This window comes from Quercus suber, unplaced genomic scaffold (assembly GCF_002906115.3).
Source record: "Quercus suber isolate HL8 unplaced genomic scaffold, Cork oak 2.0 scaffold_81, whole genome shotgun sequence".
Classification (NCBI taxonomy): domain Eukaryota; kingdom Viridiplantae; phylum Streptophyta; class Magnoliopsida; order Fagales; family Fagaceae; genus Quercus; species Quercus suber.
In genome coordinates, this window is record NW_027069546.1 from 1,599,068 (window position 1) to 1,613,616 (window position 14,549).

The 14,549-nt window shown below is 34.7% G+C and overlaps 1 protein-coding gene and 1 pseudogene across 1 annotated transcript; both read left to right on the plus strand.

The window, feature by feature from the left end:
- The first annotated feature begins 2,439 nt into the window (after positions 1-2,439).
- Positions 2,440-6,086, plus strand: LOC111999362 (GDSL esterase/lipase 1-like; annotated as a pseudogene).
- Positions 6,087-9,860: 3,774 nt separating this feature from the next.
- Positions 9,861-12,665, plus strand: LOC111999361 (GDSL esterase/lipase 1). Its single transcript, XM_024031488.2, is given in 6 exon segments — positions 9,861-10,146; positions 10,222-10,343; positions 11,596-11,730; positions 11,733-11,825; positions 11,926-12,181; positions 12,297-12,665. Coding segments are annotated over 6 exon segments (1,092 nt in total). The 5' UTR covers positions 9,861-9,890; the 3' UTR covers positions 12,527-12,665.
- The last annotated feature ends 1,884 nt before the right edge of the window (positions 12,666-14,549 follow it).

Genomic DNA, 14,549 nt, shown 5'->3' on the forward strand with positions numbered 1-14,549 from the left:
GTTTTATAGAGGGGTATAGAAACAAAGAGAAAAGAGAGAATGGAGAGAAATAGATAGAGAGAGATACTCACTAGTAATTGAAGATGAACCTGAGCAAATTTTCTGAAGATGAACCTGAGCAAACTTTTTGAAGATGCTAGATCAACAACAAAAACTCTGCAAACATCAACAACAATTCTTTGATCAAAACCCAAACACAAACACAAGCTGAATTCCTCTTTTTCTTGCAGAGAGAGAAAAGAAACACAAACAAAAAACTCTAATACATTGATCAAAACCCACCTTTCAGTCAACACCAACACCGATGGAGCTTTGTTTTTGCAAAATCTGAACCCAAACCCAAAAACCCTTGAGAATGGGTAAGGGTGAATCAGTGAATGGGTGAGGTGAGGGTGAATCGGTGAGGGTGAATCAATGAATGGGTGAGGGTGAAGCTTCAGCGATGGAGACGGGTGAGGACGAATGGGTGAAGGTGAATCAGTTGAGATGGGTGAGGGTGAATCGGGTGAGAAATTTCGGAGATGGAGATGGGTGAGAAATTTCAGAGATGAAAGATGAGATGGAGAAACAGAGAGGGAATATAGAGAGAATTCCCCGCGCATAATGTATTGATGAGAGAGAAGTTTCAGGGGGAAAACATTCATAAAATATATTATTTTCGATACAATACTTGCTACAGTGCAATTCTATGTTTAGAATTGCACTGTAGCACTATTGCAAAAAATTTGCAATAGTGTTGTTTACAATTCTCTGATGCAGCTGATTTTAAGGCTTAAAATGCTATATTTCTCTTAGATTTGGTATTAGCATTCCCCAATGCTAATGCTCTTAGCAGCCATAAAATATTGATTATGTCACAATGCCATACTAGTCAGAATTAAGTGCATGCAACGGGGTTGTTTGTTTATGTTTGCCTTTAAACAATATTTATTCAAATCTTTATCCTCTCAAAAAAAATTCAAATCTTTTACGTATTTGATCTGCAAATCCAGCATATCATGAAAGTCAACGGAAGCAGTTTTGTCACCTAATGAACAAATTCAGCACCCTATATATATAAATGAAAATAGAACAAATGAGAAGTTAATAGAAAGCAAAGAAGATTTGAGACGATGAGGAAAAAAGTTTGGTTTTGTATGCAAGCATTAGTTTCCCAACCAAATGTTTTGGTAACATCAGCTAGCCAAAGGATCATGTTGCCTTCTTCATCTTCGGGGATTCAATAGTAGATGTCGGAAACAATAACTATATCACAACTAATCTCCAACACCAACATTATAAACTCTCAACATTTGGACGGTGCATTATTTCAACTAGTGCGTTTCTTGTATGCCTTTGGATTTTGTAACCAAGCAAAGTCTCCAGCACCAACATTAAAAATCTTATTGGTGTTTCTATGTGAAACTATTGCAAATCAACTACAACAATCAAAGGGTTATTGTAGAGTTCGTCACGTAGTGGGATCCATGCAAAACAATTAGTCACAAATTTGAGATTTATGCATCAAAAGAAAGAAGGTTACAACAATATTAAGTTCAATTGGGTTTTGGAGCGAATGTTCAATTGTAGGTTGATATTTTGAGATAGGCCAAGGTAGTGGTAAGATTCCTCATACTTGTAACTGCTTGATTATTGATTAGTGGATTTTTGGGAATGGTAACTTTAAATTCATCTGTGGGGTTTTTGCCTTACAAAAGGTTTTTCTCATTTGTTAACAAATCACCGTGTCAATTTAATTTCAGGTGCATTTAATTTATTTGGTGATTTGTTGATGCTTCCATGATTTTGCATATAATTTGATCTAATTAATCAACTTGGATAATTGAATTAATTAACCAAGGTCAAGCTATCTTAACCCAACACAGTTTAAGGTTGTTGCAAATTCATTCAACTATTTCATTTCTAACATGAAATAAACCATCTCCAACTTGAAATTATTTTTGATGGACAATTGGTAATAAATGTCTTTATATACTCACTAAACCTTTTGTCTGTCTATATATAGAGTGATCATAACGTCAATAGTGCATGGTGGTACCTCTTAGCATTGTGATTATGTTGCCATGCCATACTAGTCAAAATTTAGAGCATAAATGCTTTGATTATGTCGCCATACCATAAATTGTCTTATCAAACGGTCTGCTTAGCAGCCAGAAATTATTAATTATGTCGGTGTGCCATCAAATATCTTATCAAAAGATTTGCATGCTAGTCAAAATTTAGTGCATAAATTATCTTTGGCAAACGGTCTCCATAGCTAAGCTAACATAAAATATTGATTTTGTCGCCATGCCATACTAATCAAAGATTTAGTGCATGTAACGGGATTGTTTGTTTATGTTTGTTTTTAAACAATGTTTATTCAAATATTTTACGTATTTTACGTATTGGATCTGCTAATCCAGCCTATCATGAAAGTCAACGGAATCAGTTTTGTCACCTAATGAACAAATTAAGCACCCTATATATATCTATATATAAATGAAAATTGCAACAAAAAGTCCAATAGAAAGTAAAGAAGATTTGAGATGAAGAGTTTAAGGTTCTATTTCTGTTTCTTGGTTCTGTATGCAAGCATTAGTTTCCCAACCAAATGTTTTAGTAACATCTGCCTGCCAAAGGATCATGTTGCCTTCTTCATCTTCGGGGATTCAATAGTAGATGTCGGAAACAATAACTATATCACAACTAATCTCCAGGCAAATTTTTTTCCTTATGGGGAAACCTTCTTCAAGTTCCCCACTGGAAGAGCTTCCAATGGCCGTCTCATTCCAGATTTCATTGGTAAGATATAGTTACTTATGTGTTTTTTTCTCTTAGGCCTGAACTGTTGCTTAATTTGACTATTGAAGTATTGGTGCAGCTGAGAGAGCAAACTTGCCTCTAATTCCACCATACCTATATCCGGGTTCTAATCGGTACATTGATGGGGCTAATTTTGCATCAATATATAGGAGCTGGTGTTCTTGCTGAAACTCGTCGAGGATTGGTACATATTCTATCTGATTATATGTAGGCTAATTAAAAATGAATGTTATTAATTGGTATTTTCAAAAATGGAGTTCAATTAGGCTCAAAGTTTTGTTTAGTCCGATAGATCGAGCCTCTATAACAACTATCTTGTTGATTAGAATCAATGTATATGATTTAGGGGTTGCTCGAAAATTATTCAAAGCATCCACTGTAGTTTACTTTCCTCTCATATAAAGGAAGAAGAATCCCACATGTAGGTCGCACACATGAAACATACATTTATGTGAAAGGGAACTGCTTTATACAATGGTCTCTCACAACATGTGGATCTCATGACCCACATCCATGTAAGTGTGGTTACACATCACATATAACCAATACATAAAATAAAAATTCAATGGATAGAGTCTAATCTAATGCCTACCAAATGTGAGAGGATGGTTTACACACCAATTTTATGAGTCTTACATACAATGAGAAAAGAAGAGTATATACTTTTGTTTTTTAATATAAGAAAATGGTCTCTCAATTTTTGGTCAAACAATTCTATTTATTGCCCATAAGATTATTCAAAAAACCCGTGTATATATATATATATATTGTAATAAATTGAACCTAAACTTTGGACGTATGTCATGCCCCAAATCAATGAGCTCACAACCTCGGATGAAATTAAGCAAGAGCATGCATATGCTTAATGAGATCCACCTTGTTCGTCAGTCAAAACAGAAACAACAAAGATAATTCCCAAAAAAAAAAAAAAAGTGGTCGTTAGAAAATGTGAAATCTCAAAAAAAGAAAAGAAAAGAAAAATGAAAGAGAGAGAGGGGGAGATGAAAGAAAAAAAAAAAAAAAAACAACTTGCATTATTGAAAAAATAACAAGACCCAACACAACAAAAAGGGTTTCTTGCCTTCTTTCTCTTCCCCCACGCCATTTTCTCTCTCCCCCACAAAGAGAATGAGTGTTTCACTCCCCTGCTCCTCTACCACCGAACACAACCATCCCCCAATCTCCCTTAGCTAACGTGCACACCCCTCCTCCCATACTTTATAAAACCTAGGGTTTCCATTTCCCTCTTCTCATGTACGTACAACAAGTGTATTAAAAATTTTCAGGAGGTTGTCATGGTTTCTTTTGTTAGTATTTTTTATTAGGGTTGTTCAAGCCGTGCTTTGACCCAACAAATTGTACCGGAACCATTCCGGTCAAACCTAGTAACAGAACTACTATAGTGAATGGAGTGGCCATCAAAGAAGCATCTAGGTTTCTGACTTTAGCCGGTATGGTTGGTGGTTCCTCCCTCTAAATTCTTACTCTCTCCATTCACTGCCTATACTGAGTTTTCGTCCTTACAACCACCATGGGTCTTTTTGCCTAGATTTTGTTCAACCTAGATTTCTCCCCCCTCACCTTTTTCATTGTTGGGCTTTTAGATCTATTGAGTTTTGGTCATTTGGGTTGTTATATCTATTGAGTTTTGGTTGTTGGGTTCTCACATTTGTTTATTTTTTCTGATGATCGAAGCAGTTGACAACCACACCAATCCAAACCACCACCAACACAATTAGAATTTGAATTAAGTGACATGCTCAAAAACCTCCCAATGTGGTGGCATTTTGCCTTCTAAGGTTCCCAATGAGGTCACTTGGCTCAATAACGTCCCCTCACACCAATTGTGCCAAACCATGTTTAGCACTATTTTTTATAGGAAAAAACTTTGGCACAGATACCAAAAAATAAAAAAACTTAAGAACAATTTCTTAAATGTAGTACATTATATTTCTCAACAAAATTCAAACACATGATTGCACTAGTTAATGAAATACAAACAACAATTTTTTCTAAGCACGAATATATTCAATACAACAATATGTTTGAATTATTAATTTTAGTTGAAGAACTTAACCTACTTGAATTATTAAATATGTTTGATATACTACCCAAGTTCAAATCCATGCATTGGCTAGGAAGGCATTTGTTCAAGCTTGGACTTGGACACTTGCTCTCAAAATAAAAGCTCTCTTTATTATTTATTTATCATATTTTGACATATAGATTATGTTCTTATGACATTTGTAAATTTCTAATATTTTTTTACTTGCCTTTTGTTCATTCCCCCTCATTATCAGGTGATAGATCTGAACACTCAACTCAATTATTTCAAGAACATGGAGACTCTGTTAAAGCATAAACTAGGTGAAGAAGAAGCCAATACATTGCTGGTCAAAGCTGTTTACTTAATATGCATTGGAAGCAACGATTACTTTGTCCCCTTCAATATAAACTCCAGCGTCCTTAAATCCTACTCTCCAAAAAAATACGTAAATATGGTGATTGGAAACTTGACAACTGCGATCAAAGTAATAGTAGTTACTGTTTATAGAATATTTAGAACAATTTGTGTAAGATTATTCTTGTTTCCATTTTTAAGTTGGTTATATCTATACTTTGATTGATCAGGAAATATATAAGAAAGGAGGAAGAAAATACGTGTTCCTAGGCTTGCCACCTGCGGGTTGTGCCCCATCTATAAAAGCACAAATACCAGGAAACACAGGTGCATGCATGGAGGAGCTTACAGCACTAGCAAAACTACACAATATAGCACTTTCTAAAGTCCTTCCGAAGCTAGAGAGCCAGCTTAAAGGATTCAAATATTCACTGGCCGATTTCTATTCATTTTTTATTGAAAGAATAAATAGTACGTCCGTCAAAATATGGTATGTCACATTGTCCTAGCTTTCATAGCACATAATGTATTTTATTATTGTTGTACTCAATATTTTAGTTTTATCATACACAATTAGCACCATTGTTTTAATTATGTTTGGAAGGTTTTACGGAAGGGAAGATTGCATGTTGCGGAAGTGGTCCATATGGGGGAATTCCAAGTCGTGGAGAAAGATCCAATGAGTACGAATTATGTGAGAAAGTTAGTAACTTTCTGTTTTTTGACTCTGTTCATCCTACCGAAAAGGCCTACCAACAATTTGCAGAGTTAATTTGGAGCGGAACTCCCAATATCACGGGTCCTTACAATCTCAAAGCATTGTTTGAAAAATGATGTATTTAGATTAATTAATAGTGCAATAAAAATGTTCGAGGTATTTATAGACTGTATTTAGATTAATTAATAGTGCAATAAAAATGTACAAGCTTATTTATAGACTGAATTTAATAAATTACTATTTTGAATAATTCAAATCGTTTGATTATATACTCTCAACATTTGGACGGTGCATTATTTCAACTAGTGCGTTTCTTGTATGCCTTTGGATTTTGTAACCAAGCAAAGTCTCTAGCACCAACATTAAAAATCTTATTGGTGTTTCTATGTGAAACTATTGCAAATCAACTACAACAATCAAAGGGTTATTGTAGAGTTCGTCACGTAGTGGGATCCATGCAAAACAATTAGTCACAAATTTGAGATTTGTGCATCAAAAGAAAGAAGGTTACAACAATATTAAGTTCAATTGGGTTTTGGAGCGAATGTTCAATTGTAGGTTGGTATTTTGAGATAGGCCAGGGTAGTGGTAAGATTTCTCATACTTGTAACTGCTTGATTATTGATTAGTGGATTTTTGAGAGTGTTAACCTTAAATTCATCTATGGGGTTTTTGCCTTACAAAAGGTTTTTCTCATTTGTTAACAAATTACCGTGTCAATTTAATTTCATGTGCATTTAATTTATTTGGTGATTTGTTGGTGCTTTCATGATTTTGCATATAATTTGATCTAATTAATCAACTTGGGTAATTGAATTAATTAACCAAGGTCAAGCTATCTTAACCCAACACAGTTTAAGGTTGTTGCAAATTCATTCAACTATTTCATTTCTAACATGAAATAAACCCTCTCCAACTTGAAATTATTTTTGATGGACAATTGGTAATAAATGTCTTTCTATACTCACTGAACCTTTTGTCTATCTATATATAGAGTGATCATAACGTCAATGGTGCATGGTGGTACCTCTTAGCATTGTGATTATGTTGCCATCCCATACTTGTCACACCCCAAACCACAAAGGGTCCAAGGCATGAAAAAGACATCTCAAAGAACTTGTAGATTTTCTTTTTTTTTTGACAATCCAATCTACATAAATCATATCAAAAACCAACATTAAGAATTATTATAATAATTTCATTGAATATACTCTCAAAGTAAGTCAGAGCTCTAAGCAATAACTACAAGGACCATTGGCCACAAAAGAATAGATGTCTGAATAATTAATTACATATCACAGCTTATCCCATCAGTGGAAATAACATCACAACCACTTTAATATAAAAAAGAATTAGTCAAGCCTATTCTAAGATTTACACCATCTAATATACCCATTACAAAAGTTCAGCCTCCATTAGTAGTTAGTCTAACTACTATTAGCTACCAAAAAGCTGTCTCAAAAGACTGTTGCCTACTTTGAAAAGGTTATAAAATAATGGGATGAGACAGAGTCCAGTAAGTAGCATATTTAATGGGGGTGGGGGAAATGCATTTTCATCTACTATAATAATAGTAATATGACAAGAATGATTAAATAATGAAATATAAGTTCCTCAAAGTAAATATCTTGAAACCATATGCTATAATCTGTGAGCAATAATAGTATAATTCCAAAGCCATAATTTCTAACATATGGTAATTTATCTCAAATATACCCACTACCACATAGACCGGTCAGAGGATCTACCCATTCACAACTGGCATGATATTGTCCTCTCTGGTATGCAGACTCTTGGCCCCATGGATAGCAGCCTCACCCATACCCTCAAGGTTTCTCTCTCTGCCCATGGATAGCAGAGAGAGCGCGTCAAATAGGACCTCTCTTGCATGTGGTTTCTTGGCCCTATGGGCAAAAGCCTCACCCACACATAATTAAGGAATCCTCTTCCCCCCATGGACAACAGAGAAGAACGCGTCATCCAAAGTGAAAGGGCACTAACCTAAACTTGATTCTATTGTCACAAAGACCACAAAAACCAAATCGGGTGATCACTGGAAAATCACACATAGCATGGTGTTAAAACAACATAAACTCACAAGTTACATTACTTTGAAACACATAGTTCATATCTAGGCAGTTTCAGAAAACCTTAAATAATCTAACTTTTACAAAGTTTGTAAGGTTTTCAACTTCATTCTTGTCAAAAAGATTTTCTATCAATTTCCCAAGTACTAAGACAAGATAAGCATCTTAAATATTCCAATACACCATAAAATCCAAGATTTTCTTATCAAAATTAAATAAAAGATGCTCATCTATCCATATCACAAATTCATGCATTTCCCCAAATGCAATGCCAAATATGATGCATTTTCATATATATAATCATATATATATATATATTAAGGTTACAACACAATAGTTTTTAGGAAAGTATAATTTCTATAGGTAGTTTCCAAAAGTATGTCTAACCCAAAAACATTTATATAACATGGTTATTTTTTAAAATCTCATTAAAAGCTACTTACCTCACAACCGCAAAATACTAATTCTCCAAGCTCCGAGGAGATTAGCTAGAACCTAAACAATATCAAGTAAACCTATTACAATAAGTATAGAGCTTGAAATTGCATCTAGCCACAATTTAGGAATTGCCAAGTAATCACTTAATTAGGCAAGCCTAGTATTTAACCTCATCAATAATAATATATTCTACTTCCATAATTTCTCAACAAATGGTTTCACAAGGCATAAACTCTAATTTATAGAGTTAACCCATTTAACATCATCTCCAACATTATGACTAACTTCCATAAAATTTACACTACATCATTAAGAGACCCATGAAAGCAAAATCAATATATCCTCCAAGACAAGAAATTTTGAACTTCAACTAACTCCAATAAACCCAATGGCAATGGAAAAATTAAATTCACCAACCATCACAAGTTTTAACTAAAAACTCCTAAATTTTTCCACCATACATAACCCTTAAGTAGTCATCAATAGCACAAAATATATACCCATTCATCAAATAATTCCACCAATACAAAACCCATACATAAAAACACATAAATATCACTTCCAATACTCATAAATCACATGGGTATCATTATTAAAACTTAGATAAAAATAACCTCAAGAAAAGTGCAAACTCACCAAAAAGATGAGAAATTTTTACCTCAAAAAAAATGATGAAGATGCTTTGGGGTTCCAAAGTATTTTTTCGGTGATCTTGCCGAAAAAATGATGGTGAGATGGTGTGGTTTGGAGTGGAGGCCGGTGGGTGAGTGTGGAAGTGAGTGTGTGTGTGTGTGTGTTTCAGTAAAGAGAAAAGAAAGAAAATGAAAAAAAAAAAAAAAAATAGGGAGCCGGCCAAAAGAAAAGATAAGAGGGAGTGGGTGGTGGGGTTAGGTGGGGCTTGGCACGTGGGAACCCAAAATGAAAGTCTGGCCTTTTATTTTTTTTTTTTTTTTTTTTTTAAAGGTTGACTGTGACGTTACAATACTAGTCAAAATTTAGAGCATAAATGCTTGGATTATGTCGCCATACCATAAATTGTCTTATCAAACGGTCTGCTTAGCAGCCAGAAATTATTGATTATGTCGGTGTGCCATCAAATATCTTATCAAAAGATTTGCATGCTAGTCAAAATTTAGTGCATAAATTATCTTTGGCAAACGGTCTCCATAGCTAAGCTAACATAAAACATTGATTTTGTCGCCATGCCATACTAATCAAAGATTTAGTGCATGTAACGGGATTGTTTGTTTATGTTTGTTTTTAAACAATGTTTATTCAAATATTTTACGTATTTTACGTATTGGATCTGCTAATCCAGCCTATCATGAAAGTCAACGGAATCAGTTTTGTCACCTAATGAACAAATTAAGCACCCGATATATATCTATATATAAATGAAAATTGCAACAAAAAGTCCAATAGAAAGTAAAGAAGATTTGAGATGAAGAGTTTAAGGTTCTATTTCTGTTTCTTGGTTCTGTATGCAAGCATTAGTTTCCCAACCAAATGTTTTAGTAACATCTGCCTGCCAAAGGATCATGTTGCCTTCTTCATCTTCGGGGATTCAATAGTAGATGTTGGAAACAATAACTATATCACAACTAATCTCCAGGCAAATTTTTTTCCTTATGGGGAAACCTTCTTCCACTACCCTACTGGGAGAGCTTCCAATGGCCGTCTCATTCCAGATTTCATTGGTAAGATATAGTTATGTGTTCTTTTCTTTTCGGCCTGGACTGTTGCTTAATTTGACAATTGAGGTATTGGTGCAGCTGAGAGAGCAAACTTGCCTCTAATTCAACCATATCTATATCCGGGTTATGATCAGTACATCGATGGGGCTAACTTTGCATCAATAGGAGCTGGCGTTCTTGCTGAAACTCGTCGAGGATTGGTACGTATTCTATCTGATTATATGTAGGCTAATTAAAAATGAATGTTAATTAGTATTTTCATAAATGGAGTTCAATTAGGCTCAAAGTTCTGCCTAGTCCATCTATTACAACTATTCTGTTGATTAGAATCAATGGATCTGATTCAATTAAGGATTGCTGTGAAATTATTCAATGCATTCACTGTAGTTTACTTTCCTCTCATATAAATGAAAAAGAAGCATGTAGGTCTCACACATGAAACCTACATTTATGTGAAAGAGAAGTGCAGTAAGTACAACAAGTGTATTAAATAATTTCTCGAGGTTGTCATGGTTTCTTTTGTTAGTGTTTTTTTATTAGGGTTGTTCACGCCTCGATTTGACCCAACAAACTGTACCAAAATCGCTTCGATCGAATCTAGCAACAGAACTACTACTAGTGAATGGAGTGGCTGTCAAAGAATAGTATCTAGGTTTCTGACTTCGGCCGGTATGGTTGTTGGTTCCTCCCTCTAAATTCTGACTCCCTCTGTTCACTGCCTATAGTGAGTTTTCCTCCATACAACCACCAAAGGTCTCCTCTTTGCCTAGACTTTGTTCAACCTAGATTTCTCATTCTCCCCCTTGCCTTTCCATCGTTGGGTTTTTACATCTATCGAGTTTTGGTCATTTGGGTTGGTAGATCTATTGAGTTTTGGTTGTTGGGTTCTTAGATTTGTTTATTTTTCCTAAATATTAGGGTAGTCGACAGCCATGCCAACCCAAACCGCCACACATGGCTCAAAAACCTCCCCCCACACCACTCTGCTGAACCATGTTTAGCACTATTTTTTATTGGGAAAAACTTTGGCACAATTATTCCAAAATAATAATAATAATAATAAACTTAGGAACAATTTATTAAATGCAGTACATTATATTTCCCTACTAAATTCAAACACATAATTGCACTAGCTAATGAAGTACAAACAACAAATTCTTTTTTTAAGCACGATTATATTCAATACAACAATATGTTTGAATTATTAAATTTAGTTGAAGAACCTAACCTAGTTGAATTATTAAATATGTTTAATATACTATCGAAGTTCAAATCAATGCATTGGCCTAGAAGGCATTTGTTCATGCTTGGACTTGGACACTTCGCTCACAAAATAAAAGCCCTCTTTATTATCTATTTATCATATTTTGACATATAGATTATGTTCTTATGACATTTGTATATTTCTAATAAATTCTTACTTGCCTTTTGTTCTTTCCCCCTCATTATCAGGTGATAGACTTGAACACTCAACTCAATTATTTCAAGAACACGGAGACTCTGTTAAAGCATAAACTAGGTGAAGAAGAAGCCAAGACATTGCTGGTCAAAGCTGTTTACTTACTATGCATTGGAAACAACGATTACTTATCCCCTTCACTACAAACTCCAGTGTCCTTAAATCCTACTCTCCAGAAAAATATGTAGATATGGTGATTGGAAACTTGACAACTGTGATCAAAGTAATAGCAATTACTGTTTATAGAATATCTAGAACAATTTGTGTAAGATTATTCTTGTCTCCATTTATAAGTTGGTTATAACTATACTTTGATTTATCAGGAAATATATAAGATAGGAGGAAGAAAATACGTGTTCCTAGGCTTGCCACCTTTGGGTTGTGTCCCATATATAAAAGCACAAATACCAGGAAACACAGGTGCATGCATGGAGGAGCTTACAACACTAGTAAAACTACACAACAAAGCACTCTCTAAAGTCCTCCTGAAGCTAGAGAGCCAACTCAAAGGATTCAAATATTCACTGGCCGATTTCTATTCATTTTGTACTGAAAGAATAAATAGTCCATCAAAATATGGTATGTCACATTGTCCTTAACTTTCATAGTACATTATGTATTTTATTATTGTTCTACTCAATATTTTAGTTTTATCATAGACAATTAGCACCATTGTTTTAATTATGTTTGGAAGGTTTTACGGAAGGGAAGATTTCATGTTGCGGAAGTGGTCCATATAGGGGAATTCCAAGTTGTGGAGAAAGATCCAATGAGTACGAATTATGTGAGAAAGTTAGTGACTTTTTGTTTTTTGACTCTGTTCATCCTACCGAAAAGGCCTACCAACAATTTGCAGAGTTAATTTGGAGCGGAACTCCGAATATCACGGGTCCTTACAATCTCAAAGCATTGTTTGAAAAATGATGTATTTAGATTAATTAATAGTGCAATAAAAATGTTCGAGGTTATTTATAGACTGAATTTAGTTTAATTATTAGTGCAATCAAAATGTACGAGCTTATTTATAGACTGAATTTAATAAATTACTATTTTTAATAATTCAAATCGTTTAATTGTATACTCTCAACAGTTGGACACTGCATTATTTCAATGTGAATAATTTTTACTTAAATCTGTTTAGTATTTCATTTGTCCCAAACATAGAAGTTTTATTTCCAACTTAGTTACGAACAAGTCTGGTATACGTAATCCCACTTTTCATTAAGAAAAATGTTTTTATTGAGACCGATTGGATGCTAGCAAGACCATTTCTCATTTAAAATGAAAATGCAAGCCGTGACAATAGTATCTCAAATAATATTGCAAAAAGCACACCCTGTAAAACCGAATTTCATTAAAATTAAAACTTATATATAGGTGATGATTAAAATAATAATTTTAGAAACTTTATCAAGATTGCATCTCACATCAGGAAGAAAGAAAAGGAATACAACAGAAGAAGATTAAACTGAAGAAGCCTAAACCAAAGAAATGAGCAAAATGACAGCCGTATAAATGTATTTGTATAATTAGTGTGTTAAGCTACATGTAGTTTATCATATACTTAGATCAATTAAGCTCACACGTGGAAGTAACTAACTATCTCACGTGCCATAACTAACTCCGTGTGTTTAGGAGATATTTTGCTTTGCTTTCTGGTACTCTCTGTTTTGGTATTTAATCACAGAGCTTGTATAGATCAATTCATTAATGTGAAATCAACTTTTTCTTCAACTTGAATTCTCTCTAGTATTTTCTGTTTCTTCCTAGAGATTCTTGTAATTCTTCATATGGTATCAGAGCTTGAGCCTTTATCAATGGCGTCAAACACTGAAACTGCCTCAACAAACTCTTCACATCGCGAGCTCTCTCCAATGGAGGATCCTCGCAGTCCGTTCTTTATGCATCATGGAGAATCACCTGGTGCGATCCTCGTTGCTCAACACTTGACCGAGGAGAACTATCCAACTTGGTCTAGAGCAATGATAATGGCTTTGGATGCCAAAAGTAAACTTGGCTTCGTTGATGGCTCCATCATTGCTTCCATGGCAGTCACACCACTCGAGAAACAGGCATGGTCAAAATGCAATTCGATGATCTCATCCTGGATCTTGAATTCTGTATCAGCTCACATCAAAGCTAGTGTCATTTACAGAGACACAGCTTTTGCAGTGTGGAATGCACTCAAGATTCGTTTCTTGCAAGCCAATGGCCCTAGAATTTCTCAACTCCAGAAACAAATCTCTACTGTAATGCAGGGAGATTCCACAGTAACAACCTTTTTCACTGAGATTCAAGTTGCTTGGGATCAATTGTTGAATCTCAGGCCTTTACCAAGTTGTTCATGTGGTAACTGCATTTGTGGAGTAAATGATAAGATTGCACATCTTTATCATCAAGATTCAATCATGCAGTTTCTCAACGGATTGAATGATTGTTTTTCACAAGTCAAGACTCAAATCCTTATGATGGAACCTGTTCCATCAATAGATAAGGTTTTCTCATTGGTAATCCAAGAAGAAAGACAAAGGTTTTCATCCTTTAATGGTGCTCCTTCTGTTGAATCAGCTGTACTTACTGTTAAGAACCAAGTTTTCAATCAAGGTTCTCCAAATAACAGAAATGGTGGTAGTTTCAAAGGGAATGTTGGTAAAGGGAGACCTATTTGCAGCCACTGTGGGAAGCTTGGTCACATTATGGATAAGTGTTATAAGCTTGTTGGATTCCCTCCAGGATACAAGCAAAAAGGAAGGATTGCCAAGGCCAATCAGGTTATGACTGATGATAATCAAGGTCAACCTGAATTTGTGCATCAGAGTAACCCTTTTCCTTTTACCTCAGAGCAGTACCAGCAGTTACTTTCCTACTGAACACTCATACCTCCACTTCTGGTACTCCAAGTGATGCTGCAGCCACAGCTAATTCTGCCATTTCAGGTAATCTTTAT